Genomic DNA, 27,849 nt, shown 5'->3' with positions numbered 1-27,849 from the left:
ATTAGACACAAACATTTGAAGGATACAAAATGCATTCTATACAATTCACACTTGCCATTTCCATTACTGAATCAAATATGCATTGGTATCTCAATCAAAAAGTACCTAACAATAGTTAAATGCAATACAATTCATCTATGTCCCAACGGCAACCTGTCCATCTGCCCCACTTGTAGCCTTTGACCACCAGATGGCAGCACAATGTTGTCAACACGTGTGTATATATAAAGGAATCACTGCCTTCACCACACTTCAAATCATAACTTTGGCGGGACCATAGTAACCTATGCAATCCTTGTGTTCGCAACACATTTCTTTTAGTATTCAAGGTTTTGCACGTACATTTTCTGCTTACCTGGTCAGGTTTTTATGCTGTATTCGCGTTTCTTCTTTACGATTTCTTCCGATGCTCAACACAACTGCTCGCAAACGTTCAGGTTCGTACACAACTCCAACTGCTGCACTGTTGCTAACTTCAAACCGAACATATTCGTACTTTTCTTAGGCGATGTCCGTTTGCCCCAGTGTCCGTTTGCCCCGTCCTTACCCTAATTTAAAAGACTAATATAGTCTAGTCTAATATTAATTAAACACACATGCTGAAATTGTAAACATTTTTATTACTCACCGAACTAAAGTGACTAATGTGCAATGGTAGAGCGCGAATAACAGAAATGCAGAGTTTAGACTACGTACAACACGGGTTGAATTTAAATGATTAAAACGTATCTTAGTAAATTAAATGTAATATTTTTTTAAGACACAGTAAATAAATTTTCGAGCCCGACTTCGCGACCCACCAAACGCCTCCTCGGGACCCAGCAGTGGGTCGCGCCCCATAGATTGAGAAACGATGTTCTAGAGCTTATTTCTGTCACATGAGTACTCGCGAGGTGTATTTTTACAACACTCACTATTTTCAGTCATACAATTGTAATTCTTCAATAAAGTAGTTTTTCTTATTTTCTTAATATTTATTAATGCTTTTGCACTAATACTAGTAATCAGTGAATAAAAATGTGAAACAAAATATTGGGATGGAATTGAAAAAGGAACACTAGGGTACTCACGTGTTGTAAAAAGTACAACAGACACACATTCACTGCTTCATTCTTGTGTTGCAACTAAGCGAGTGACTAATAAAACCACATATTTAGCAGTAACTATGAGGAAGGACCAACAATCGAATACGTTTGTCGGAATCCATTGTTGGTGACCAAGCTTTTCATTTTACTTTTAAAAATTATACATTGTTGTACTTTTTACAACAGCGTGAAGTTTTAAAATGACACCCGATTACCATTTCTGCCTGAAAAAAAAATTAAAACGAAAGCTGAATATGGCAATTATGAAATGTTTCATTGTGTTTTCCGATCCCCGTCGAGGAGTGTAAGGAGAGACCCTTTCTAATGACACTCAAACGCCAACCTTGCTTCCATGTTGCACAACTTGTACAGTCACGGACACTGCCGGCTTGTAATGAAGACATTGACTTTCAATTGAATCGTTACAAGCCGGCAGTGTCCGTGACTGTACTAGAGACACACTTTTGCAGACTAGCGAGGCTCTGGTGTCTGTACTCGCAGCCAGACTCGTGTTGCGTCGTCACTATATGTTTGTGATCGTCTCGTCATCCATGTGCATTCATCCTCTTCTTCGCGATTAACCAAAAGTGACAGAAAAGCAAAGTTAAATAAACTTGTTTGAGTTTTAAGTTCACTTTTGTGCACAGATATGCTAATCGGGACTGGGCCTACAGTTTAAAGTGGGATCTGAACCACTATGTGCCTCCACCGGGTATCGAACCCGGCGACGAAGTTAGTAAAGGAAACTAAATCGATCATTCAACATTTTAAAATGAAAACAGTAGATATCTTGGAAGATACCAAAGTTGTAAATACTTAAAAAATTAAAACTCCCGTTTACCATTTCTGTCTTTGAAAACTATCAAAGCGATGATTAAGAATGGTTATTATGAAATATTTTGTTATGTATCCTCTCCCCATAAAACGCAGACCCCGCCGAAAAATAAAACGGGTCTCCTTTATTGCACAACGCGAGACCAACTTCGTGCTCTCGCGTCACACGAAGAATGCTACGATGTTAGGTTACGTCTGTTCGGTTTGGTTCTCTTTGTATAAATACACAGCAAATGTATTATTTATGCTAAGATAACTATACTCTGTCCCAGCTAACTGTGTAGCAGGCAAATGCAAACAAGTCTGCGTAGTGACGCGAGACGGCTCCACCAATGAACACGTAAGAGGAACGGAATTGCGTGGAGGGTGAAAGCGACTGCAGTTACCAGCCTTCCCAGCAGCGTGCACTGCTTCGCTCTGGCCACTCGATTTCCTTCGCTTCTCTGCCGTTATGCGCGGCCTTGCTCCACAGTTAGCTTGGACAGGGTATAAACCTAACAAGCCTAACCTAACAACTTAGGCATTTAGCGTAACAGTGAAAGCAAATTTCCGGTGACGTCAGAACTCAAGGTTGCTCTCGCGTTGTGCGATAAGGGACAAAAGAAAATCCTGCATATGCTACTTGGTTCGTTGTCTTTTTTAAAGTCCACTTTATGCACAGATAGGCAAATAGGGACTTGAACTCAAGTTTAAAGTGGAAACCGAACCACTATGCAATGTGGCACCAACGGGTATTGAACCCGGGACCCCATGCGTAAACTAGTGAACTTTCGCACGTTTTATGTATATATTTTATCGTTGTGTTTCAAGCTGCAAAGTATTTAATGGGTCGATCAACCCATGAAACGTGGGAATTGATATTCCTAATGCCAGAAGGGTGCAAAGCGACCGGCAAATTGAAGGCAGGAGAGAAGTCGATTCGCCGCGGAGTCGTAGTTCTAATCTTGACCGCGTGTGGTCGCCCTCGTCGCCGGAGCGCGACTCGCAAGCACGCTTCGAGCAGCGCACGGGAAGTTGCCGTGACGGTAGGGAACAGAGGCAGCCGTCAGCGGCCGTGTTTTCGTCTGCACTGTGGAAGGTGGTTCGCGGGGACGGCGATGGCTGGTCAGGCACCAAACATTCGCGAGTGGTTCGCCGTCAAAGTGTCCTCAAGAAACTGCAGCACTTTGATAGGATCGTGACGATTCGTTGTTGTTTCGCGTGTTGAAAAGAGAGAAAATTGGGCCTTAGGAAGTGACGTGTTCGTTTGACAATCTAAATCCACAACCTTGTGTTTACAAGTACCCCACACCTCCTCGTGACGTAGCTACGGCTAGCATAAGAAGTTAACTAGTGTCTTTCATTAAGAAAGTGATATTACGTCACCTCCTAGACAAGCAGTACAAAGGTACAAAATACTTAACCTTTCCTTTTCGATATCTTTCTTCTCTTCCTCTTTGTTAGCTTGTACGTTACTTTTCAAACCTTTCAGTTTTGCCTTCTAACACAACTTCAGTGCTTATCTCCTTTTGACTCGTTAGTTCGACCCAAAACCGGGTCTTTGAGGTGTCTTAACAGTATCACAGTCTGCCTTACAAAACTGCCTTCAATGCCCACTTTGTTTCTTCCTTCCATTTTCCGTCACCTTGAACGCCTACAAGTGGGCCCCGTAATACGAGTAACGTGTTCTAAATCACCAGTTATTCAAGAACCACACCGTGTTGAAATGTTGACTTTCGATGTCTTAAAAAGACTGATAACTTGTCAATAGCGCCGAATTATGTTGTGTTCGGTGTGGTGAAGGTGTGCAAAAAGGTGCATAATATAAACCCCATGTTGTGCGCCAATATGGCGATGGATAGGCATTGGACTTTAGACAAACCGTCACTTGATGCCACTGGGTGCGGTGAGGACCTGGTGCTTAGCGTTCTGAAATCGCCGGTGCGGCACGAATTCCAAAAATCCAACAGCCGGTCGGACTCTGACGGTGAGGAATCTGTGCCGAAGGAAGCGGACAGCGCGTCCGGGTGCGACGAAAAGGATGACGTAACGATGACGCAGGACGAAGAGGAAGAAGACGCCGATGATGATGATGACACGTGCGAGGAAAGACCCTGCATCAACCCTGGTTTGCGCCAGCGAACCCCGACCTTGCTCGAGATGTCCCTGAAGTATCCGGACACGGCGATCGACATGGAGAACCGGACTCCGGACAGCGGGAACCGGACGCAAGAGTTGGAAATGTCCGAAAGGGACGGCAGTGAGAAAAATAGCCCCTTTGTGTTTCTTGGACTGAAGAGGTTCAAGCGCGGCAAGTACAGTGAAACGCACAAACGTTGTCCCACGCCGGTCAAGCGTCGCCATGGCGATGACAGGAAAGCCAAGTCTTCTGTGTCCAAAAGCGACGCCGCTGGAGATTCGGTGGACGTTGGAGGCGAGAACGAGGAGAATGTCGAAGGGGTGGTCGGGGGTGAAGGTGAGGGGGTGGATTGCAACAAAAGTAAACACCGTGGTGTCCCGGACCCATACTACCCTATCTACCTTCCAATAGACCAGGCCTTCAAGGCCAAATATGTTTTCCATCACAAGAAGGGAAAGACCGTCCAGGAGAGAACCTACGTGTTCCTGGAACATCCTGGAGGATGGCTGTGCTTCATCTACCACTTCGCAGTGTGAGTACTCATATTATGTTTTATTTATAATTGTTGTTTCCACATAATGATTCTGGGGCCATTGACCGACTGTACCCCCTCTCAAGAATTATGTCGAATTCATTTTTTAAGCCTACAAAACTAACCTTTACTAGGAGGAATGTGTTCAAGTGATTTTCAAAACTTTTTTTTTTCATTTGTTCATAGCAGACTAAAAATGTACTTTTGTTAGTTTCACATTTACCTTTAATTTTTCATTTGCAATTGTTCTTTCTTAACACAGCCTCAGTAATGCAAATTTAGAGTCCAAATATAACATCAGAAAGTAGATTTTTTTTTTAAATTTAATGCAAGTTACTTTTTCTTTGCAATAATAATAGTGCAAAAAATGCTCTCTAATATACGAAATGTAAAATATTTTTATAGTTATCAATTAGATCAATTGAAATTACAAGAAATAGAAATTGGTCTTATTGCAATTTATTTTACAAGTATTTATTTCATTTTATCGGCACTCGAGCCTCCCCAATCATGATTTATTTTGTTCATTTAACGTCGCTGTTATGACACTAGACCAATCGCGGATATAGGCAAGCTCTGGAAATTGAGTTCGTAAAAATTACGGCAGGTTAGTGGTCTAGTGTTAATTTCATTGTTTTATGTAACAGAAAATGCGTTTCAGTGCTCGGAAACAGCAAGTAACAGATTATTGATCACAAAGGATGACCCACTTAAATAGATAGATAAATAAATAAATAACAACCTCCTATCTCGGAGTACTTTCGCCGCTTTTTATTAGTAAAAACCGGTTATATCCACGTTCAAATGATAATGACATCAAACGTGGCACTCTATAACAAAAATGTCAAATTACTATCAGCGTCAAACGTAAACCTTGTAGCAAATTACAATTATAAACACAACACTCCTAACGATAGTTTCACTTATTGTAAATTTTTAATTATTCGTGTTTGGTTTACTTTATTTCGTAATACATTGTACAGAATAATTCATGTTTATTGTAAATTTATTGACTTTCGTCAGTAATATTTTGTGCGTATGGATCGGTAGGCAACGTCCCGTCTGCTGTTGTTTTGGATCGTCTTGTTGGGTGCTATATTCACATGCCTCTGGCCTGTGCTGCTTCAGGCTAAGGTAACGGAAGTAGTACTTTATTTCACAGTAACACACCTCCGCTAGCTAAAAACAAAGGAAGCGTTCATAAACATTATAATCTTCATAAAACATGCATTTTTTTTACTTTTTAGCTGGCATACAGAGGGTCAAGGTACTGTGATCCTTATAAATCAATGTGCTATGAACGTTTAAACAATTGTTTTGGATTTTAAATAACTTTCTCTCGGGAAGACGACCACTAATTATTGAAGATTTATTTATATCATTTGATGTTAAAATTGGCAAACTTTCAATGGACGCGATCGTTCTGTATTCTATTAATTCATTACAACTCTTAGGGATCAATTGAGACAATCCTTTCTCATTGATCCATCCATATATGAAGTACAATAAACGTGCAATGGAAGAGTTGCAGCAGTATAAAAATAACGTACCAGTATAGCTTTTCGCGATGTCCTCGACCTAATGTTTGAATGCCATATTTTGCCGTATTTCAGATGCAAGTTATTTCTTTTAGAAATTGATGCAAATCAAATTGTTTGAAGATTTGAAACAGCTGACGCTAACCATATTAAGTAGGACACACTGTGCGAATTAAACTTTTTGCTTTGGGGGGGATGCCCACTTCAAGGCCACCTGCTGGATTTTATAAGAGGGGGGGGGGCTTGGAATTTCATATTTTGCCCTTCAGTCATAGAAACTTGTATTGTTTTGTTGTTATTTTTATGCTAATATATTATTATTAATTTACAAATCATAAAATTCAAATTGAGTTTAAAATAATTCGGCGCTGTATACAAGTTCAGACTCCAGTCTCTATCTAGAAACTGGATTCGCCTTACTTCTTTTCCATAAACATCTATCACTTTGTTGATGAACAGTTCTTTGTCTTTTTGTATTTTTCACAAAGCATAGATATCAAACAGATACCACTTAATGTACTGTCCTTGATGCTACCTCTGATCCATGTTTTTAAATGCCGAAGGGTAGTGTAAAAAAAAAAAAAAAAAAAAATTGAAAATGACGGGGTGTGAATTATCGAGGTCAGATCCCGACTATTCGTAATGTCTAACATCCGAGAAATTCCAAAGGATCTTATTTAAGTGTCTAAAATTTCATGAACTGAAAAACATTCACTTGAGGAAATAGTGTGTACAATTTGATATTCAAACCGCATTGTACACTGGTAGTACATACACTAACGATCCCAAACATGTTAGTGAGAAAAGGTGTTTTGTAAAGGGGATGGTTGTTTTCTTCCAACTACCAAACAGCAATGTATTCATGCAAGAAGGAATCACTCATTTTCTTTCTAAGAAGATACGAAACAACGACCAAAAAAATAACATAAACAGCTTTAAAAATTACTCATAGCGCGCCTGCCACCTACAGTCAATTTCAACATTTTTGCCTTCAGTTAGCTCCTTTTCAGAATAAGAAGTAAACGAATATTGGAAGTAATATGAAGGAAGTAGTATGATCACTGGCGTACGCAGGCTCTTTTCACGGGGTCCTGGAATTGTAAATATGGATATTAACTACGCTACCTTCTGCGGGAGGGGACGATACATTATAAAATATTTCATAATTACCATTAATGTTCGTCTTAAAGGTTGTTCAAACACCAAGAAATTGTAACCGGAAGTCATTTTAAGGCGGGGTTTGGATTTTCCGCGAGTTCTTTACTGATTTTATTGGAAATTATTGATGCTCTTAAGATTTCGGGAGGAGCTACAACCTCATCAGCCCCCATTCTGCCAGTGAATATGATGATGTGTAAACATTAATAAGTTTTGAAATTTTCGCTTTTCTGTCTTTTTAGGGTAATCGCGACGATAAGGGTGAATGATGATTAGATCACTCGCCGAGATGCATCATTGTTCACGCCGTTAACTCGACCCAGAAACAATCAGTGATTCAGTACTCGTCCACCGAAGCGATTATTTAATTTAAAATATAAAGAATAAGGAAATACTGTAGAAGAGAGGAATGCAACGTTTATTAATTTGGGGTGTATTTCTAGAAAAATCGTGCATCAAAATTTATCCGCAGTTTGTTTCTGTACGACTTTCTTGTTATTGTGCTTGACTACTCTGATCTTTCTCATTCGTATGCTCTCTATTGCCATCACTTAATCATGAATTAAGAGAGTGAAGATGCTTTTAAATTTTACATAAGATCTAGTGAGGGGAGAGATTGACCAAATTTATTTTACCCACATCTGAGATCGAGAATGTGACAAGCGTACAGCAAGGCTTATTTTTCAATGTGTAGGTTCAGACAATACACTCGTCACAAAAAGTTTGGACTATTGTTATATTAGACATAGGTGATAGGCACAGTATTGGGATGCAACAACACATGGCATCTATCTGCTTGACGTTCTTGTGTTTTCGCCGACATATGCCACCGTGCCTATCACCTATTGCCTAATATTCCAAACTATTTCTGAGAAGTGTATATAATAGCTCAGTTGGTATAGCATCTGGCTAACACGCGGAAGACCCGGCTTCGAATCCGGAGACAGGTGATCTGGACCAGGAAATTTTCCAGTTATTTCCCTGTTTCTGCGAGTCTCTGAGACCCAGTGGGTACTTGGGGGAAACTCTGAGGGGTAAAGGCGGCCGGGCGTGATCCTGATCATCCCAACTGTGGCCGAAATCAAGACTATATGGAGCTCTATACCTCCACACCACTCCACAACACACGCACAAGGGTGCCTTTAAGCTTAAGCCTAATCGTATATTTTTATTTAGGGCTAATACGATTTTGCTTTGAAAGTTAGTGAATCCAGTGTATCAAATTTCCCACGGTGATGACAATTTCGCTTAAATTCACGGAGAGAAAAGTTCTTTCGAAGTTTGTCATGTTGGAAGTTTCGAGTTCTGGAGTTTCTCCGTTGGCGAGAGGCAGCGGACACCAAGGACAGGGGAGGACATATTGCGATTATCAATTATGCACGATCGCTTTAGATACCCTGAGGTACAGTCACAATCACTTATGCATTGTAACGGACCTGTTGACATTCAATAGGGTCGTTACAACGCACAAGCGCTCGTTACCCACGCTTCTTCCAACAAATTCCACTCCTATCGTCCTAGTATCACATGCGAACGAGGCAGCCGTTGTTGGTGTTTCAGTTACGCTCTGGGAGTGATCAAGCCTCCCGTTTTGGTTCCCGGCGGAGGCACTATGTGTTTCGGTTCCCATTTTAAACTGTAGGTCCAGCTGCCTCCGTATCGTAGTGTCCCGGGTTCGAATCCCAGCCTGGGTATGCGTGTTCTTTGTGTTTTCATCAATTTCGTCATCATATCATCACTCATCCTCATCGCCGCGATTAGTAGCAGAAGCGAAGTAAAATAAACCAAATCAATCTATGTCAAGCAAGCGACTGCGGCCGACTACCATGTCGATTGGCCTTGACACATCTTCTTTTGGACGCAAGTATTTTCCTAGCTGCGTCTTTTTAGCCGAACGCAATGGCCTTTCGTACATGTGCCTACAATTGTTGTCACATTAAAATGTCAAGGGATCCGGGTTCGATATCCGGTGGAGGTACTTAGTGGTACGGATACCACTTTAAACTGTAGGTCCAGTCCCCGATTAGCCTTCCTGTGCACAAAGTAGACTCAAAACCTGAAACTCACATTAAAATGATAATAAGAACCGCGGTAGCTCAGTTGGTGGAGCATATTCTACCACGCGGAAGAGCCGGGTTGGAATTCCGGGGCAGGTGATCTGGACCAGGATGTATTCTAGTCAGTCCTGTTTCTGCGAGGTAAAGGCTGATCACATCATCCAAAACTGGCCGAGAACAAGAATATGTGGAGCTACATACCTCCACATCAACCCGTATGCCTCCATGGCACGTGTGGCACAAGCACAGGTTTACCTTTATATTTACATTAAAATTCTATTCCATTGTATACGCTCGAGGGTGTAGGACTCGAACGTGTACGAGCGAGCGAAACTGGTCCCTTGCAGGACTCTATGGCACGTAAATGAAACAATTCAAAGTATTTCCAAATTCCTCTGTTGGCAATTGAGCCAGGTTTACGCATTCAATTTGCGTCAATTTGCCTTTCCGCCGCTTTACTTAATCTTAAGCACATTGACAAGCAAGAATAATGTCATCGTGAGATGTGCCCAGTGTATCCATATCTTAAAAGATCTTACTATATTTCTCACGCGTGGGCGGGAAACGAGGTTGTTTATGCCAGAATCAACACGACCAAGGCGAATAATCTGTTGGCGGTCTACGAGAGAAAACAACGAATTATAACGCACTCCGTCAACAGGTTTGGTTAACGTCTGTGTGGTGTGACGTCATTCAGATTTGGTGATGAATGAGTCCAAAGGTTAAAGATGCTCGGATCCATTAAGAAGTGTTATATTTTTTGTTGAGTCGGTGCTTCAATCTCGTATTTATTTTTCCTTGTAAATTTTTTTACGCTACTTCAGTACATTTCTTACGGCTAGTCGGGATGATAAGATTGGAATAGTGTTTGTACTCTAGTTATAGAAGCCATCTCAGTGACCCAGCTCGTTATACAGTGTCCACTCATCAGTTTCACTTAATCATCATTCATCCTCACAGTCGCAATTAGCGTAGAGAGGCAAAAATAGCGACGCAAATATCGCAAATACAAGAATAAGCTCCACAGATATGGTCATTTCTCGGACTGACTATTCTCTACCCTGGACATTAAATATTCGAGAATTATATATATTTTTAAAAATTCTATCTAATTAGATTCATGCAACAATGATTAGAAACCTTGTGTGGACAATTAGTCCTAATTGCTAAACGAAATTATTTCGAAATCGGTGTAGTTAAGTTTCACAAATTCACGATTTGAGTATTTTAGGTCGCTTTTCTGCTACTTTAGGCTAATAGCGACGATGAGGATGAATGGTGATAAGATTATACAGGATTATACTGGCTGTGGGTCCAGACGCCAGAGCCTTGTTAGTCTGTGAGAATGCAGTGCAGGGTGTGTAACTTAGAAGTGAGGTTGACAATTGAGTGATGTCTGAAATGATCACCCCTTACAATCCACAAAATGACGATTTATTCGTTTTGTAAACAAAGACAACTTAATAGACTTACGAAGGAAAGAATTTTCTCTGGAGTCGACCGTGTTGAGTAGTTCTGAGTTCGAATCCTGGCCGGGGCATGGGCGTTTGTTCCTCATCGCCGCAATTAACCTAGGTGGCAGAAAAACCGACAAAAATAACAAAAATTCAATGGGACTGCAACAAAACCAATTCAAATAACAATCGAGAGGATTTGATTTGATTTGCTTTATTCTACTTTGCTCTTTGTGCCACGTTTGGCTAATTTGCGAAGCTGGGGATGAGTGATGATATGATGAAATTGATGAATGGACACTCGCAAATATCCATGCCCAGGCCAGGATTCGAACCCGGGACCCCTGGCGTCGTAGCGCGATGTGCTAACCACTCCGCCACAGGGGCCGGCAACAATCGAGAGGAGGATGAATTCCCCTCTCCCCCAACTCACCTTAATTTTGAGGAAAATTTATAAATATCCATAATTAATGAAAATAGCAACAATTCCAGTATTACAATGATATTGATCCTGCTTCATAATTCTAGATCGTCACAGTTACAACTACAGAATAAACTCGAATCGTGTATTCCAAGTAGGTAGTTTGTGTCGTTTCGCAATATTCTTCCTTGCACATCCTTGGCTCATTCTATATAGTAATTGGGGCGAGTTGGCCTGTGTTCATATTCCATGTGATGGCTACAGCAGTAATTGGAGACGGTTACGAGCATATTAGAGTTCAATTTGACAGTGTATATGTCGTTGACTGCTTTACAAGGGTAGTAATGGAATATATTGCCAGTTTCTGTTCTCAGGAGACGGAATGTCACTGCTTGTTTGGTCTAATCTGATACGGGGACGCATTGTGGATGCTTCTAACTTATGTTCCTGGGAAGTACAATGGTTGCATTCTAACGATGCTGTGGCGATTGGAACTGCAGATACAATGACTATCTAGACGACCTCCGTGGCTCGTTAGCACAGCGCGCAACGAGACCAGGGGTCCCGTGTTCGAATCCAGGTCTGGACAAGGGTGTTCTTTGTGAGTGTCCTTAATCTATTTCAAAATATCATCACTCATCCTCATCTTCGTTACTAGCAAAAAGTGGCAGAAAAGTAAAATAAACTAAATCAATCAGTCAATCAAAACGATGACGATCTGTGTTACTCTTCGAACAGCATCCTCCGTTATTAAAGGCTTCATCTTTAGTGTTCAGGTTTTAGCGGTATTCTTTGTTCCAGCCCTTGATTTGACCCTCACTTAAGACATTTTATATTGGCAGACGCTTACCATTGTCGTTAAGAGACTACAATAGGCCTGGTCAACTCGTCGTATTTGTGAAAGAAAGCTCTCCTAAGTGTCTTAAATATTTGTTTCAATATTCCTTATTGCATCAATATGAGAAACTGAAATAGTTTTCTTCTAATTTCATGGAGTTTTCTTTATAACTATTAGTTTTACATTAAAAAAGAGAAAAAATGGTAGAGCATTAAAACTAGAATATTTTAAAAGAAATTTCACCTTCTTAGAATTTATGGTAGCTGAGCTAGGCGGTTTAATTGATTGCTTGATTGATTTGGGGTTTTAAGTCCACTTTATGCACAGTAAGGCTAATCGGGACTGGACCTACAGTTTAATGTGGGATACGAACCGCCTATGTGCCTCCACCGGGTATCGAACCCAGGAGCCCTTGATTATAAGGCAACGACGCTATCACTGCGCCATCAGGGAGGCCCATATGGCGGTTTAAAAATTGTCGTCGGCCATTTTGTTCACGCCGGAGATATTTTTTGGCAACACTTGAAAACTGTGATGAAAATTTCAGCATTTCTTCCAGACAGTTTAAGTGATGCACTTCCAGAATATTAATACGATCAGCTATTCCGTTAGAACTACACTGTGTATGAACTCCTATAACTTTCAATCGGAACTGCATTGAAATTGAATAGGCAACTCTCTCTCTGCCAAAGCGTCCGCATACCACAACCACATGCATGTATAATGCGTGCGTATGGTTATGACACTTCCCACTAAACTCAATATGTATTAATCATGCGTTATCGATCGTTGTGTGAGCATATTAATCTAATTTCTACTGAAATAATAAATAATTCAATTTTAATGTTCAACCTTTCGAAATTGCTGCCGGGAAAGGGAAACTACAAACGAATTTACAATACATATATTCTGAGAACAGTACTGTCTATACATAGAGAGAAGCGCGTTATATATATATATATATATATATATATATATATATATATATATATATATATATGTGTGTGTGTGTGTGTGTGTGTGTGTGTGTGTGTGTGTGTGTGTGTGTGTGTATCATATTCCAGATGGTACAATGTTTTTTATACAATTTCCTGAAGCTATTTCCAAATCTGTTACCTCTCAAATCTGTTACTCCAGTCTCCATTCGTTAAGTCCTTTCTCTCATCATGTTCCAAATACTCTTCATCCTTGTAACTTGTTTTATTGTACGTTGCTTGTCTGCTACATTTGGCTAATCACGATGATAAGGGCGAGTGATGATTAGATGAAATTGATGAAGAGACAGTTGCTAAGAACACCCAGGCTAGGACTCGAACAAGAGAACATCGGTGACGGGGTCGAAAGTCCAATCGAATAGCTCTTTCCATTGAAACTAGTCCATGGACTAGGCCAGTGCCGACCGTTCAAAATGGCCAGATCTAAAGCCTGTTCGGCGAAAGAACAAACTTCAAAATTCTATTTTTGTCTGTTCTGTAGAAAGCAAGGGAGGGTCAAATGAACCGCTGAACCAATCGGCTTCGTCCAGTTGCAGTGTCGTTTTCGAAACAGGTGGCAAGCAGGCCTAATGGTTGCCACCGCGTACCAAGCGAATAGTCCCATTTGATACAGAGCCGAGAGCGTGTGAATTAGAGGTTCGTTATAGGCCGCAGAAAATGAGTCCCATATCTATAACTCTGCGACGAGATCTTTCATTCTCTTAGGCCCGATTGTATAAAGCAGTTGATCCTCGATTAGCCAGTAAAATTGATCTAGTCACCCTGATCTGTTGCAAGTGAACGTATGCGGCAAGACGGGAGAATCAATTCATAAAATCCTGTTTCCATAATAATAAAGAAGAAGCATGCACACACAGGTGAACAATGATAAATATTTCTTCCATTTTTCTTTCTTTCCATATATCGTGTGTCATTGTTATTTACTGTTTGAAATACTATGTATTATTTTCTTGACATTTGCATATTGTAACATTGTTTCATTTCACGATCAGAGAAAGGTAAATTGAGAACAATCAAGTGTTGATACAAACAGAAAATATGACCAGCTTAAGTTTTCTTGTTGATAATCATTGTAAAACTTGCGTAGGGATGATGAGGGAGTATAAGAATATTACCATTTCGCTTTACTGCATCCAGCCAAGTATCACTGCAATTCAATTTTGTCCGCAGAATGGAACATAGCATGTAACTTGGGCTGTAATGTATATATCTATTGCTTTATAAACCGAGCACGTTGCATTTTAGTTGGTAAAGCTTTTTCTCCTCCTGATATATAAATAACACATATCTTATTTTATTTCAAATATTATTTGTTTTGGGCATAGTTTACATCCGAGAGGACAAACGCCATTGTTGTTTCAACATTTCTTTCCATTCGGGAAAATGCAAACACATGTTACATTTCACAACGTAGGTTATTCAATTAAGTGCAAGGAAAATTCCATTTACTACTTACAGGAATTAATGGTCCACCTGTAACACGTTCTCGTGTAATCACAAAATAAATATAATAAACATCTCCTCACATGAACAATAGCTCCAGATCCGAGTATAACAAAGCTGTTATATCTGTTTTTAGCATTAAAAAGAAATAGATTTTTTTTAAAAAAATTATATTTATGCAAGCATATTTTCTCTCCTTTGCAACGGAGAACCGATAGTTGTTTTTGTTGTCAATGACAAATCATCCACGTGGAACTCGCACAACCAATAAATGGCCGTTTAATATCTAATTTACGTGATTTTACTAAATTTGCGACATGTTCGAATATTTACTACGTCCAGCACCTCATATTTATGATTTACTCAAATATTAAATACATGCATTTTCCGAAACCGACTTTAAAATGTTTGCTGTGCTGTGTTAGACAACTGGCAACTAGCGACATATCTAGATTTGCCACGTTTCCAAACGTATTTCTTTGACTTAAGATCAGGATTTGATCTAAGATCGACAAATCGACAGTTAGACAACATGATAGAAGCTTGAACTTAGTTCATTCCCGGATCGTAGGTCAAATCTGATCTCCAGTTAGTGATGTTTATACATCCTGCCCTTAAGGACCTCGCGCACTGAGACGCGGGGAAACACGGAAAAATCTTTTTTTTCTTGGAAAGCACTTTTACTTCCTCCCAACAATCCTCCCAGCAATACCACATTTCATGTGATTACCTCTACTTGTTTTCCTAACTGCAGTTCTCTGTATAAATATATGTTTACTAACATTTACATAAATGTTTACTTCACGTTGTACGAGCATTAGCACATCCTTCGAAAGATAAAACATATTTTAGTGCATTATAGTTAATTATGGTATGTATTGGTATTTTTATTTTCGATCAGTTTTGGTTAATCATGACAATGACAACAAAATGGTGATTTAATTGAATTGACAAGGGGCGGGACTATCAGACCAATACTCTAACCTTGAACCTTCCGTTGCGAGATCTCGTGTCCACGAAACAACACACACGACCACTGAGGATAATGTTTCCGTTACTTGCGAATCTACTACTTCCGTAAAGTAACTTCTTGATATCGCGGAAACTAATACATACAATATAATTGATGTATTTGTTACTTAGAAATTTCAGGCACTTATGAAAATGAGTACCGACAATCTATTAGTAACTGCAATACAACTAACCCGATCAGTCGGTTTAAGTGCGTGTAACCAATGAAATATCGATTTTCCCATTGCTGACTGATATTCGTGGAGCATTTTGCAGTTATTCAGTAAACACAGCTCCAACTCAAATAATATAAAAGTTAAGATTTAGTATTTATAATTTACGATAGTTGTTTACAAAGCATCTCTCACAGGTTGTTTATTTTTTTAAAAAGAAGATTACTCTTGGACGTCCTTCCAAATATGCGTAATGTAGCTACAAAGACTTTCGGTTGATGGGAACTTGTTTTGCTTACTCCCGTCATGAACCGCGCTGCTAAAACATCAATGTGCTTAAAAACCAGACTTGCGCGTCCTTTGTGCTTCTCTGCCCGACCGCTGCGCGAGAAGAGAAAGGGTTAAAACCTGATTTACGGCAAAGATTAAAACTTCGATTCGCTACGCACTGAATTTTTATTACGTTTAACCCCAACACTGTGATTTTGTGGTGGTTTTATATCTCGAAATTGTTTGCCAACATCGTTACTACATCCATTCGCTTGTAATAAGCGGGCTGTGAAACATTTTCATGGTTTGACTTTCCAATGGCGCTCTTTTTCTTATCTGTGCTGGGCGAGGAATTAGGATCTAAATATTTCTTTAAATTAACAGTTTAAATGAATCCCTCAGAATAATGAAAGTTGACAAGAACAGAATTTCTAAAATTTATGTACTCCTTGATGCCAACAAAGCTTGTCTTAATGGTGTAGTGGTTAGTATTAACCTTAATACCCACTGAGACGCGGGGAAACGCGGCAACAGAACTTCTGTTGTCTGCTTCTGTTGAAATCAAGTGGTGTACCGCCCACTATAGGGAAACGCGCGGAATTTTCTTTCCAGAAGTCGGCAGGTTATCTTACGTTATCGCCCATTGGGACTCCGGAAACGCGTCTGTTGCCGCGATTCTCCACGTCTCAGTGGACGTTAAGTTTTAGGTGGTGGTTAGTATTAAGGCAGGAAAGTCACTGAACGGTCGGGAACAACTCATCTCGGAAAAGGAAGTAGGAGGTGAATGGCGATAACGTACACTACAACACACACAATGAGAAAGCACTAGTCACAGCCATTGGTGCACAATAGATTACTATATTCTTGCACTACACAGGAGTATTGAAGTCAGCTTACGCAGTATTTTACCAATAAAAAACCTGTTTATGAAGGAAAGTCTGCGACACGAAATTTAACACAAGGACATCTTCTCCGTCCTCTATCCCGACTCTCCGTTGTTGCCAGGTCCTATTGAAATTCTTTTCTGCTATACATTTACAATATTACGAGTAGAATAACCTTCTTTGTGGCCGAGAGATTTAAGTGGTTTGAACATGGGTGTTTCTTCTTGTTGTCTGTTCATAAATTTGATGTACAATTTCATCCTCACAGTTTCGATTAGCCGAAAGTAGAAGGAAAGAATCTGAAAATATTATCTAAACACACGCTTCTTATTCTTCGAATTAACTTATTGTTAGCAAAAGGTAACAAAAATAAAATCGAATATCACGCAAAATATGTGGTTTTCAGAGACGTTTGGTGAAAGGGTAGTCAGAACAATTCGAAAGCACACTCTTTAACACGAACTTGTTCATAGCGGACAGTGTATGAAAATGACTTCTTTGTGGCCTTATTTTTAGGCACGGTTTAAAATCATGTTGCATATGTTAGTTTTTGAAGTAGAGAGAGGAGTTGGAGATTTCAGGGGGCGGGAGAAAGAGAGAGAACGCTTGTTTTCTACCTCACACTGTCGAAAGCTCCTGATTTTGTCCTGCTGAAATGAATTATTACGTTTCAGAATTGCATGAAAAGTTTCTACTACTTCAATGTCTAATCCCTCAAAAAAGTTTCCTTGACTTCGTTAACCTTTCAACTTTTGATTGGGTCTAACTTTTACTGTAACAGCCCTCACTCTTTTTTTCCACTTCGCTGCTAAACGTCAAACGCTTCACACAAACTGTTGGAAATCCTCTTGCCGCAGAGTTTTCAATAACCGCACACTGTGCAATACTAGATTCCACTCTCTATTATAATTTTGGATGAAAATGATGTTTAATCCAGTAAAATTAAATTATTTATGGACCAACATTGAAAAATTTGATCTAAATGTCCCGAAATGCATCAGGAATTACATATTAAAAGTCGCCGAAACCTCACTGGAGCTTTGTCTGCCATTTTAGAAAATGACCGTCACAGATATAAAATTCACTTTCATTTGAAACAAAGTTGGAGGAAAGGAAATTAAATTTGGTAAATGAGTCCAGAAATGCATGCTCGAAAACATTTTAAAACTCATCCAAAATCGGACTATTTCTTTGCGAAATGACATTTTCGAAATGGCTGCCACGTGGACAATTCATGAATATTAGAAAGGGAAAGGTGAAGAGAATACTAAGAGAAAATGAAATTTGGTACAAATGCCCAGGAAGGACGAGGAATAACATACTGAAGATATTTTAAAAAATCTGATATAACTGATGCTACAAATGAAGTTGAAATAATTGAAATTGGATAAGAAATTAACAGTTTTGTTGAATTTTTGTGAACAACTGTTCCTTTGTGAGTATTAGATTCAGAAGGTCCAAATACCACCATTTTGTTTCGTTACAAGTAAAATGGCGGACTAGATGTTTTGCCGCCACTTAGTTTGCTTTGAGGAATTTATCATTGTTTCAACTTGCAACAAACACCCAGCAGTGCCCTTACATGACAAGTGGCACTATCTAGCCGTTTTCCATAGCATCGTTGTGATCACCTCTACGAATAGCACAAAAAATGGAAATTTTGCCATAATTGCACTTCTCCCCAAATTGCTTCAACACAGACAATCACTGGATTTGTTTCTCCTTTACCTAACATGCATACACAAGCTTTTTTTTAACCAGTTGGAAAATTTCTAACTGCTCCTATTTTTGTGTTCTCTAAGGGATTACAAAATAATTTTAAAACACGTACGTCGTACACGCCAACTTTTTATCCGCTCGGGGACCAGACGTCACCAGAGGCATCAACGGGACTCGACGGCAAATGACACTTACAGCCAACACTTTGCGTAGAACATTTTCGGATTGCGTAAGTTCAAACGCACATACAACGATATTGATTTCTGTTAACGTCGAAAAGAGGCACCGCGGACTGTGTGTGTCAACAAATGTCGTCCGTGCGTGCGGTCTGTCAGTCGACAGGAGTCCAGTGAATCTGTCCTTCTGGGTTCGAAACTCTGCAAGATATGGATAATTGTATGAACATGGATGTTACATTAATTTTACAGCTTCATTAATAAAGACCTCTTAGCAGGTCAGGAAATAAAGGGTTTATACAAAAAAATATTAGAGTAAAGCTGAATTTTCACATGATTTATACGATTATAGGTACATTCCCACAAAAGCCCCCTCCTGAAGATTAAAATGGTGTAATCTGTTTTCATGTAATATCTCGGAAACGAAGCATCGTAGAACCTTGGATTTTTTTTAGTTACTCATACTTTCAGTGAAATTTTTTTTTATGTATCTTGTACATTTTTGTAATTTTATGAATCATAGGAGGAAAATATGATCTTAAAACCGTTTTTGAAACTTTATGCTAATAATTTTTAAACAGGGAAATTTTGGAAAAATGTCTAATAACACGCTCTAATACAGCGACGGTGCAATATAGGTGGTTCTAGTCTTTGGCACTTTAGTGCCACTCTGCATGAACAACGGTGGTGAGCATGTCGAATAGGAGGCTATGAGTAACTGGAGAAGTTACAGTAAAAACGTTTATGGGTCTGCCAGAGGCTTGTGCGTTGTTCTACCGTGGCTCCAGAGATTTGCTTTGGATTTGGCCATCAGATTTCCTACAAGAATGCTAAGTATTGTGCTAGATCTTTCTGAAACGTACGAAACACTGAAACTTTTACATTTGCTTCAAGAATGTGCCATTTTTGCGGTCGGAACCTAACCAAGCAGCTCTCGCTTAATTCTTAAGGGATTCAGCTTATGTGATCATTATTGTTCACTTGGTTCTTTCAGGCTGAAAATCAGTATTTCTTGCAATTGTTGCCACCGCACATTTATGTTAATATGTAGTGCTGGTGTGGAAATAATTAGTTGCTGAGGGTATTTTGATTGATTGATTGAGTTGGTGTTTTAAGTCCACTTTATGCACAGTAAGGTTAATCGGGACTGGACCTACAGTTTAAAGTGGCATCCGAACCGCCATGTGCATCCACCGGTTATCGAACCCGGGACCCCTTGATTACAAGGCGACGACGTCATCGGGGAGGCCCTGCTGAGGTTCTGAAAGCGTAATGAAATGCACTGTGGTTTTGTGGTTTTGCTGCTCATGCGCAGTAGATCGAAACGTGATGTGTAGATGAGCCTTCCGAGTTACGTCAGGCGGATGAGGAGCAGAAAGGCGTCGTGTCCTGCGCATGCGCAGAAATGAGATTCTCTCGCACTCATACTCTGCCCCGGGTATCTGTGGAGCTTAGTGGCAGAGAAAGGGCGGAATGGAGTGGACAGAGTTAAGCAGTGCACTCTGCTGCAAAGGCTGGTAACTGCAGTCGCTATCCACCCTCCATGCAATCCCATTCCCTCACACGTGTTCATTGGTGAGACAGTCTCGCGTCACTACTTGCGCAGAAACTTGTTTCCGTTCGCTTGCTCCAGAGATAAACTGGAAAGAGTATATATTATGTCCATGCATTTCTAGTATCTCCTATCCCCACCCTTCCATCATAGACACTAATATTAATTAACCTTTTCCAACGTTATATTTGTGTTTAGTAACTCTGAAGCAAGCTTTTGGCTTGTTGGTCAAAGTTGTTCGAGCATAGAATAAAAAGCCATGTCAGCCATTTGCAAATCTTCTGAATACTTCATATTAAAACTGTAATTAAAATCTCTCTCCGCATGCTTCAATCAGGCAGGTTTGATTTTTTTTATCCAGTCATTTTTCTCCGGGGCAAATTTGTCAGCTATCGTAATTAGTGAGGGAGGATCATGGCACGGCGAGATCAAACCATTCGTTATGGAAGCGGCCACAAATCAACGACTGTGTTGACGTTAATTTCATCCGAGCGCCTGTCACGTTGGTGCTACCTGTTGCTTCCCAAGGCTCGTGCTGGAATCGCAAGAGTCCAGGATTCAGGATGTACGGCTGTAGTTTCGTTCACTTTGATACAGCTGACAGATAATGGCCCTTAAAGCATGGTAGCATGACGTGGTGTTAATGTGAAAGTGAACAAGTGAATGGAGACTGAAAGGAACTTTGCGGTTCCATAGAAGATGTCCATTGATTGGCTTCATTGATGCAGCGTTGGAATGGGTGCGAGTGAGTGTCCAGTCATCACCTAATCATAATTCAGCCTCATCGTTGCGATTAGCCAGAGAGGCAGAAAAGCTACATAAAATTAGAGACGAGAACGAGTCCAGTCCCTTTGTGGGAACTTTCAGACCGAAACGATAGACAAGCCACACGCGACATTATGATTTCAGACTAAAGCGACACGGATTATCCGAATTATTCGACAGTCCAAATTGTCTGGAATATCCGAATGTGTGAATTATCCGGACAGTTTTATCGTTTATCCGTTTTACGGGCTTTCTACATATTTTTTTATTAGTCATTTTCGTATTTCACTGTACGGATTTTATACAAATTACGAGTGCATCCGAAACTGATGTCTGATAATTTGAAATCCAGGTAAAGTGTGTTCCCCTGTGCATAGCAGCACGCCATGAAGGCGTATAGGGGGTGTGGGGGTAACGCCCCACACTTTCTTGATCCGGTCGTGAGTGGGGGTGATGTGATCAGCATCACGCCCCTGACCGCCTTTACCCCCCAGGGTTTCCCCCAGGTACCCATGTTATTCGACGCTGGGTAGGCGCCGGGGCCGCTTCCACCGTTAGAAAAGTTCCCGGATTTGAACCGGCCGGGGATCGAACCCGGGACCTTGAGCATGGTAGTCAGACGCGTTACCGACTGAGCCACCGCGGCCACCAATTTGAAATCCAGATTTCCGGATATTGTAGCCATCTCTAGTTTGTTCAACTCGGGACGAAACCTAGAATGGGACAGCCGTTTAAAGTTTGTCCGGAATTTTTCTCTTCTTTTGCAAGCATTTATGGATTAGCTATATTTAGCACAAAATCCTGTTAAGCGTTAGGTATTAACAACAGTAATGTTGGTTTTACTGTGGATTGTTCTGTGAAATGTGGACGTTTTAGAGCTCGGTTGCCGCAGTGATCGAATCACAATCTCGCCACCGGGTTCAAGTCCCTTCTTTGGCATGCGTGTCCCTTAAGGAATATCTCGTCCTTAAATTTAATTCAACTATCATTCGTCCTCATCGCCGACCTCGTGGCGGAGTGGTTATCACAGCGTGATACAACCAGGGGTCCCGGGTTCGAAATACGGCCTGGGCATGAGTGTCCCCTCATCAGTTTCTTCATCACTCATCCTCATCGTCGCGATCAGCGAAAAGTGGCAGAAAAGCTCCGCAAAATAACAAAAATAAAATAATTCATCCTCATCGTCAAACGTGTCCGTGAAGAGATGCATCCTGTATAGGAATATTTCGTTTTCTAGCGGTGACTAAAAATTTCGCAGATTCCCAACTGCTGTTTTCTGAAAAGGATAACCTTGAAAATATACATCATTATGTACATAAAAAAGTAATAGAGGACATAAGAATTCTCTACAGGGACAGAGAATCCTCCCCCTTTCCCCCTTCTCAAATCTGACAAGTTGCTGAACGGCCGATAGAAGCGGCGAGAAGATGCGTGAAAGATTAATTTCAGCTTCTTTCAGCGTTGAACATTTTTGCTCGACCATTTTCTTCGCGGTCTTTATCTCTGCGGAAACCTTGTATACACAGATGTCAAACAGCTTGATTTATGGCCGCCGCCTTTTTAGCACCCCCACCCCCCTCCTACGTCCTCCTTGTCCATCTTCCTCTCTTTCTGATCTCAGCCGTCTCTCGCTCTCCTCTCCCACGTAATCCCTCTTTGCGTTTTGCTCTTAAACCTCTGCAGAATCGCATCCTGACGAGTTAATTAAGAACCGTACCCTTCTTCTCCTCTCGAGAAATGAAACCTCGGATTTATTTTCTCCTGTAAAGACTTTACTAACTTTAGAACACATTTGCAGATTAGATTCCATCATTGTTATTTTTTGAGTTCGTTTCCTAGCCTTTGTGCTTTCGGTTCTCATTAGGGGTGTGCGGATGATTTTTTTTGGTCGTGACGAATTTTTTTTGAAATCTCTACTTTCGAGACTGAAAAACGTTTGCGACGGAAAATGTTCGAAATTTGCCGACCCCGTGGGAATCTGGAATTCTATACGCCATTTTACCCCTTAAGTGATTGTTTTTACATTTCTCGAATAAAAACTAACAACTTCCGACAAATTTCGGACACTTAAAATGCCAAAAACATCTAGAGTTAGCCACTTTCAAACGTGGCCATTTGGAATTTCCCGACTGTTTTGGATCCTGAAAAGTCTGGAAATCATTTCCCGAAGTCTGGATCGGGACGGGAAATGTTTTTTTCCCGATCCCGGTACAGACTTTCTGGAATCTCGCACACCCCTAGTTTTCATTCACTTCACTTCATGGTGCGTTTTGCCGCTTCGGTCGTCGAGCACATTTAGTAGTCGAATCAAGATCTCGCAGCCGGAGGTTGCAGGTTTTCAGAAGTTTTCTCCGCGTCCATACGCCAATGTGACATTTGGGTGTCCTCAGAGAAGGTCACCACCTTACACCTCGCAATTTATTTATCGTACATCCGGACATTTGGGATATACGGGCTGACCCTTTCTAAGACACCCAAACGTCTACTTTACTTCCTTGTAGTAAAGGCTAAAGTATATTTTGCTGACTAACGACGCTGTGGCGTCTGCACCCATGGCCAATACATGGAACGTGTATTAGTGCCGTCCTTATCTGCTTGGAATTGTCCCTTCATCTATTCCTCATCTTTGCAATTAGCCAAAAGTGACAGAAGCTTGAAGTAAAATAAATATAATCACACATCCGGCTCTGTCCCTGTAATCTCTGGATCGAGCGAACGAACAGAAGTCTCTGCGTAAGTAGACACGTCAGAGGGAACGGGATTTCGTGGAGGGAGAAAAGTGACTGCCGCTACCAGCTGTTTGCAAAAGCTTTTGCTGCTTCGCTGCCTCTTCACCCTCTCCACTTTTCTACCGTAATGCGCGGCCTTGCTCCAGAGATTCCCGGGATAGAGTATATGTATCCAGATGTGAGAGAAACTTGTCATGATGTATAGAGGAAATTATCGCGTAGGAAATTACTGTTTAACGAAGTAGTCGTGCATCACTGTTACCCATTCGAAATTGTTCCAGCAAGTTAAATATTCAGCCAATGCCATTCCCACCGTTTTGCCCTGTCTGTGAATGAACACACGTGCTGGCCAAGTTGAAGGATTCTAACGTAAAATTCCCCGCATCAAATGTACTCGCAAATTTTTCATGACGATGGTGGGACAGCAACTTCCTCCAATTCGCGTCTGGATGAAATTTGATCTTCCGCTCTCTTCCGTATACTCGCCTCGCAGCGCGCTATGTTCAACAGGTGGACCCTGCCGAAAGAGATGGGTGGCGGAAAGAGAAAATGGAATTATGCGGCGGGGTGGTTCAAAGCTGGCGTTCTCTCTGCTTTCCTTACGGTTCGTTAGATTCGCTTAGTGATTTTTCGTCACAGAAGTCTATTACAGATATGATGTTTGTAGCTAGTTACGTCACATCTTAAAGAACAGATCTGACGTATGAGAACGTATGCATGTTAGCTTCTTTCCAACATCATGATTGAATGTCAACCATCGGCCCGTATTTCACTTGAACAGGTCTATCTTAAAACCATATTTGTAGTAAGGAGCCCACCTCCACCCATATACTTTCAAGAGCATGCGCTTATTCCCTTGCACCTAAATATTTAAACCAGAACCTATTTTTGTCGAATAATGATTGTCCTTTATTTGTTTCATTTTGGGCTATAGATTTTCTAGGTAGAGTACGTCGCCTGTTCTGGTTTCCAGAACAGGCAAGATTTCCAGTTTATTCGTAAATCATCTATCATCTTTATTTAGACATAAATGTATTCACACATTGCTATAAGAGTTGGGTGTTAATTATATTATATTACATGACCATATTACAATACTATGACCATTTTAAAAGACTCTGTACTATATCAACAAAAGAAACAATTTCATTAGACAAACTAGTTGTTCCAATAACATTTCTAAATATCACGTTCGCTCATCTACCGCGCCAATTGTATACACCAAAGTTTTGTTACGGTAAGTTTAAGGTCCGCCATCTTGTAACATACTGATCGATTTTGCTCAGATTCAATACCAAACCAATCGTTCGAGGTATTTATGGGTCAGACACTGAATTATTTCTGAACCAACTGCATATATACAGTGTGTCCGTAAAGTCATGGTGCACTTTTGACCGGTCACAGGAAAGCAACAAAACAAGATAGAAATGTGAAATCTTCACCAGATAAAAGGAAAACTCTCCAAGTTTCCGTACTATGATGCGCAAGTGTGTGCGCACACAGGTGGTGACGCAACACCAAGAACTGCGCATCAGCGGATCAGCCCTCGCCCACGCCAGTCTAGATGTGGACTGTACAGAAGCGCTTCGTTGTACAAGCAACGATATTCACGTTGCACTTTGCTCACGGATTCGAACCTCGCAAGCCACAGAACACACTAGACTTTCCTCTGTACCGTCCACATCTAGACTGGCGTGGACGAGGGCTGATCCGCTGCTGCGCAGTTCATGGTGTTGCGTCATCGCCTGTGTGCGCACACACTTGCGCATCATAGTACGGAAACTTGGAGAGTTTTCCTTTTATCTGGTGAAGATTTCACATTTCTATCTTGTTTTGTTGCTTTCGTGTGACCGGTCAAAAGTGCACCATGACTTTACGGACACACTGTAGTTCCGGACAATCTTAAAGAAGCTCGGACCTTATCTTCCTCACAATCTTGACGAGCCATGTGCCCATGACATATCCAATTCTTGTAAGAAGCTATAGTTCCGGATAATCTTAAAGAAACTCTGATCTTATGTTCCTTACAATTTTGACGAGGCATATGCTCCTTTGATGTTCCCAGTTCTTCTAAGAACACCCAAGTGGGCATGTGGTGATCACATGCCTCTTCACGCCTCGCCAAATTTGTGAGGAAGATGAGGTTCGAGTTTCTTTAAGATTGTCCAAAACTTTATATGCACGAACCTTTTGTAACGATTGCTTTCTTACATGTCAGAATTTCCCTTTCACTAGATCCAAACTAATCTCTAAAAACTCGTTTTGTAACTCTAATAATGTAGATGAATTTTCCTTCACCTAGGTTTTTAAGACTGCTCATTATATTCCTCATGCTTCCACACCGGACAATAAAACGCTCCACCGGCACAGTTCTCATAAAACCTAGGGGAGGTGGTCGCTTATATTGACCGTAGCGAGTAGAGGCACACACACAGGAGTTACAATGCCTCGAACCCTCCAAGGGAGAAAGCAATGACGTCACCACTTGTCCTTGACGTCACCAGAGGGAAGGTCGCAGGAGCAAACAGTTCCTGCGGACTATATTATGTTTGTCGCGGAACAATATATTGGCAACAAGAGAGCGGCAAATAAGTTAGTGAGGAGGGGGAATTGAATTTGCGTCTGAATACTCGAATCGACCTGGAAATCGTGAAATGGTACTGCCTTGCGCATGGCGTGTTCATTTATATTTTCTGTCGACCGGAAGTAATAAACGTCTTAGTGTGTTTCTCGTTATGTTTTTACTGCGGTGGAAAGTAAAGGTGGCGCAGTTCTTAGAACCGAAGTGTTGTGCTAGGTTGCGTCCACAAGGATAAGAGGGACGCTCTTTGATAATAAGATTCCAATGCCAGTCTTTCTCGCATTGTACAGTCAACGGCAAAGATAATGGTAGGCAAATTGTACACCGCTATTTTAATTACTTTTTTATTCTACATCGTGTGTTGTTTTAAGGAATGAAACTATGTTGGTTCGAAGCAGGCATTGTTCTCTGCTTATTGACGCCATTATTTCAATTAATTTTCATCACATTGTATAATACAGACCGAATGAAAATGATAGTGGACAATTCGGCTACTGTTTCTTTGGCCGTTGGGTGTAGTCACGAACACTTCTGGGTCGTAACGCGCCCATTGAACGTAAATTGGTTTGCTACAACCCAGAAGTGTCCGTGACTGTACCTTTTGAAGTCCAGTGAATTCAGTGGGCCAGTAGCTAGAGGAGAAATGGTGGCAACTGCCCCCGTATACCTTGTTCGGCCACTCGCCTGTGAAAAATAGGTAAGTTCCTCTTTCCAGCTGACCTCCGGGGCGAAGTGGTTAAAACAGCACGCCAGGGGCCCTGGTTTTGAATCCCGGCGTGTGCATGGATAATCTTTGTAAATGTAACTTCATGAATTTCATCATCCTCATTAGCCAAAAGTAGCAGAAAAGCGACGCTTAGTAACAAATCAATCATAAGGAGTGATTTATTGATCACATCCCCTTCACTCTCCCCTATATGACTTGAGATATGTGCTGCATGTTTCACCACAAGCATGCTTACAAGTGCCTCCTTCCACAGTAAACCCAACACCCACAAACTATTTCTGGTCACTTACCTGATCGCTGGCTAACACGGCTTATTTGGTTACTTTTAAACACAGTCCCCAACAATTGAAAAACTACACACGAGCTGCTGCATAGGAAAGCTAGATGCAATATAGTTTTAGCTCCGATATAAAATATGCAACATGTTCCAAACCAGTCGAGATCAGATACACACACGTGTATATTCTTACGTAACTTGTCAGCGAATTGCAACGGCGAGGACTTCGTTGATGTCACAATTTTGTTGCCAGTGTTCCTTCATTTCCTTGTCGTGCAATAATAATGCGATATGACTTTTGTTGTACTTGTATATTGTAAACCAATATAAGAGTAATTCCCTTCTCGTGACAATCCGTAGCTTCCTGTCAACTGTTGGTATCTTGGAACTATGCACGTTAAACTGGCTTGTTTAATGCATACGAACCTTGAAGTAAGCGCGCCTTAAAGGTCTACTTATTTGCTATGGGGCAGCTATGCTATTGAAAATGTACAGATATAACACTGTTCCA

General features: G+C 40.8%; 1 protein-coding gene across 6 annotated transcripts in view; it reads left to right on the top strand.

Annotated features, from left to right (window-relative positions):
• KCNQ (KCNQ potassium channel) overlaps positions 1 to 27,849 on the top strand; it is a 375,894-nt gene that overhangs the window by 170,512 nt on the left and 177,533 nt on the right. For 4 of the 6 annotated variants that reach the window (XM_083119376.1, XM_083119374.1, XM_083119375.1 and 1 more), the window contains exon 1: positions 2,937 to 4,570. The exons of the other annotated variants lie outside the window; for them this stretch is intronic. In XM_083119376.1, the coding sequence (XP_082975502.1) occupies positions 3,732 to 4,570 (839 nt within the window). In that variant the 5' untranslated portion in view covers positions 2,937 to 3,731. Of the gene's footprint in view, positions 1 to 2,936; positions 4,571 to 27,849 lie in introns of those variants that run through there. 6 annotated transcript variants of the gene reach the window in all.

This window comes from Lepisma saccharinum, chromosome 3 (assembly GCF_977018435.1).
Source record: "Lepisma saccharinum chromosome 3, izLepSacc3.1, whole genome shotgun sequence".
NCBI classification, from domain to species: domain Eukaryota; kingdom Metazoa; phylum Arthropoda; class Insecta; order Zygentoma; family Lepismatidae; genus Lepisma; species Lepisma saccharinum.
This window is presented reverse-complemented; position numbering and strand designations above follow the sequence as displayed.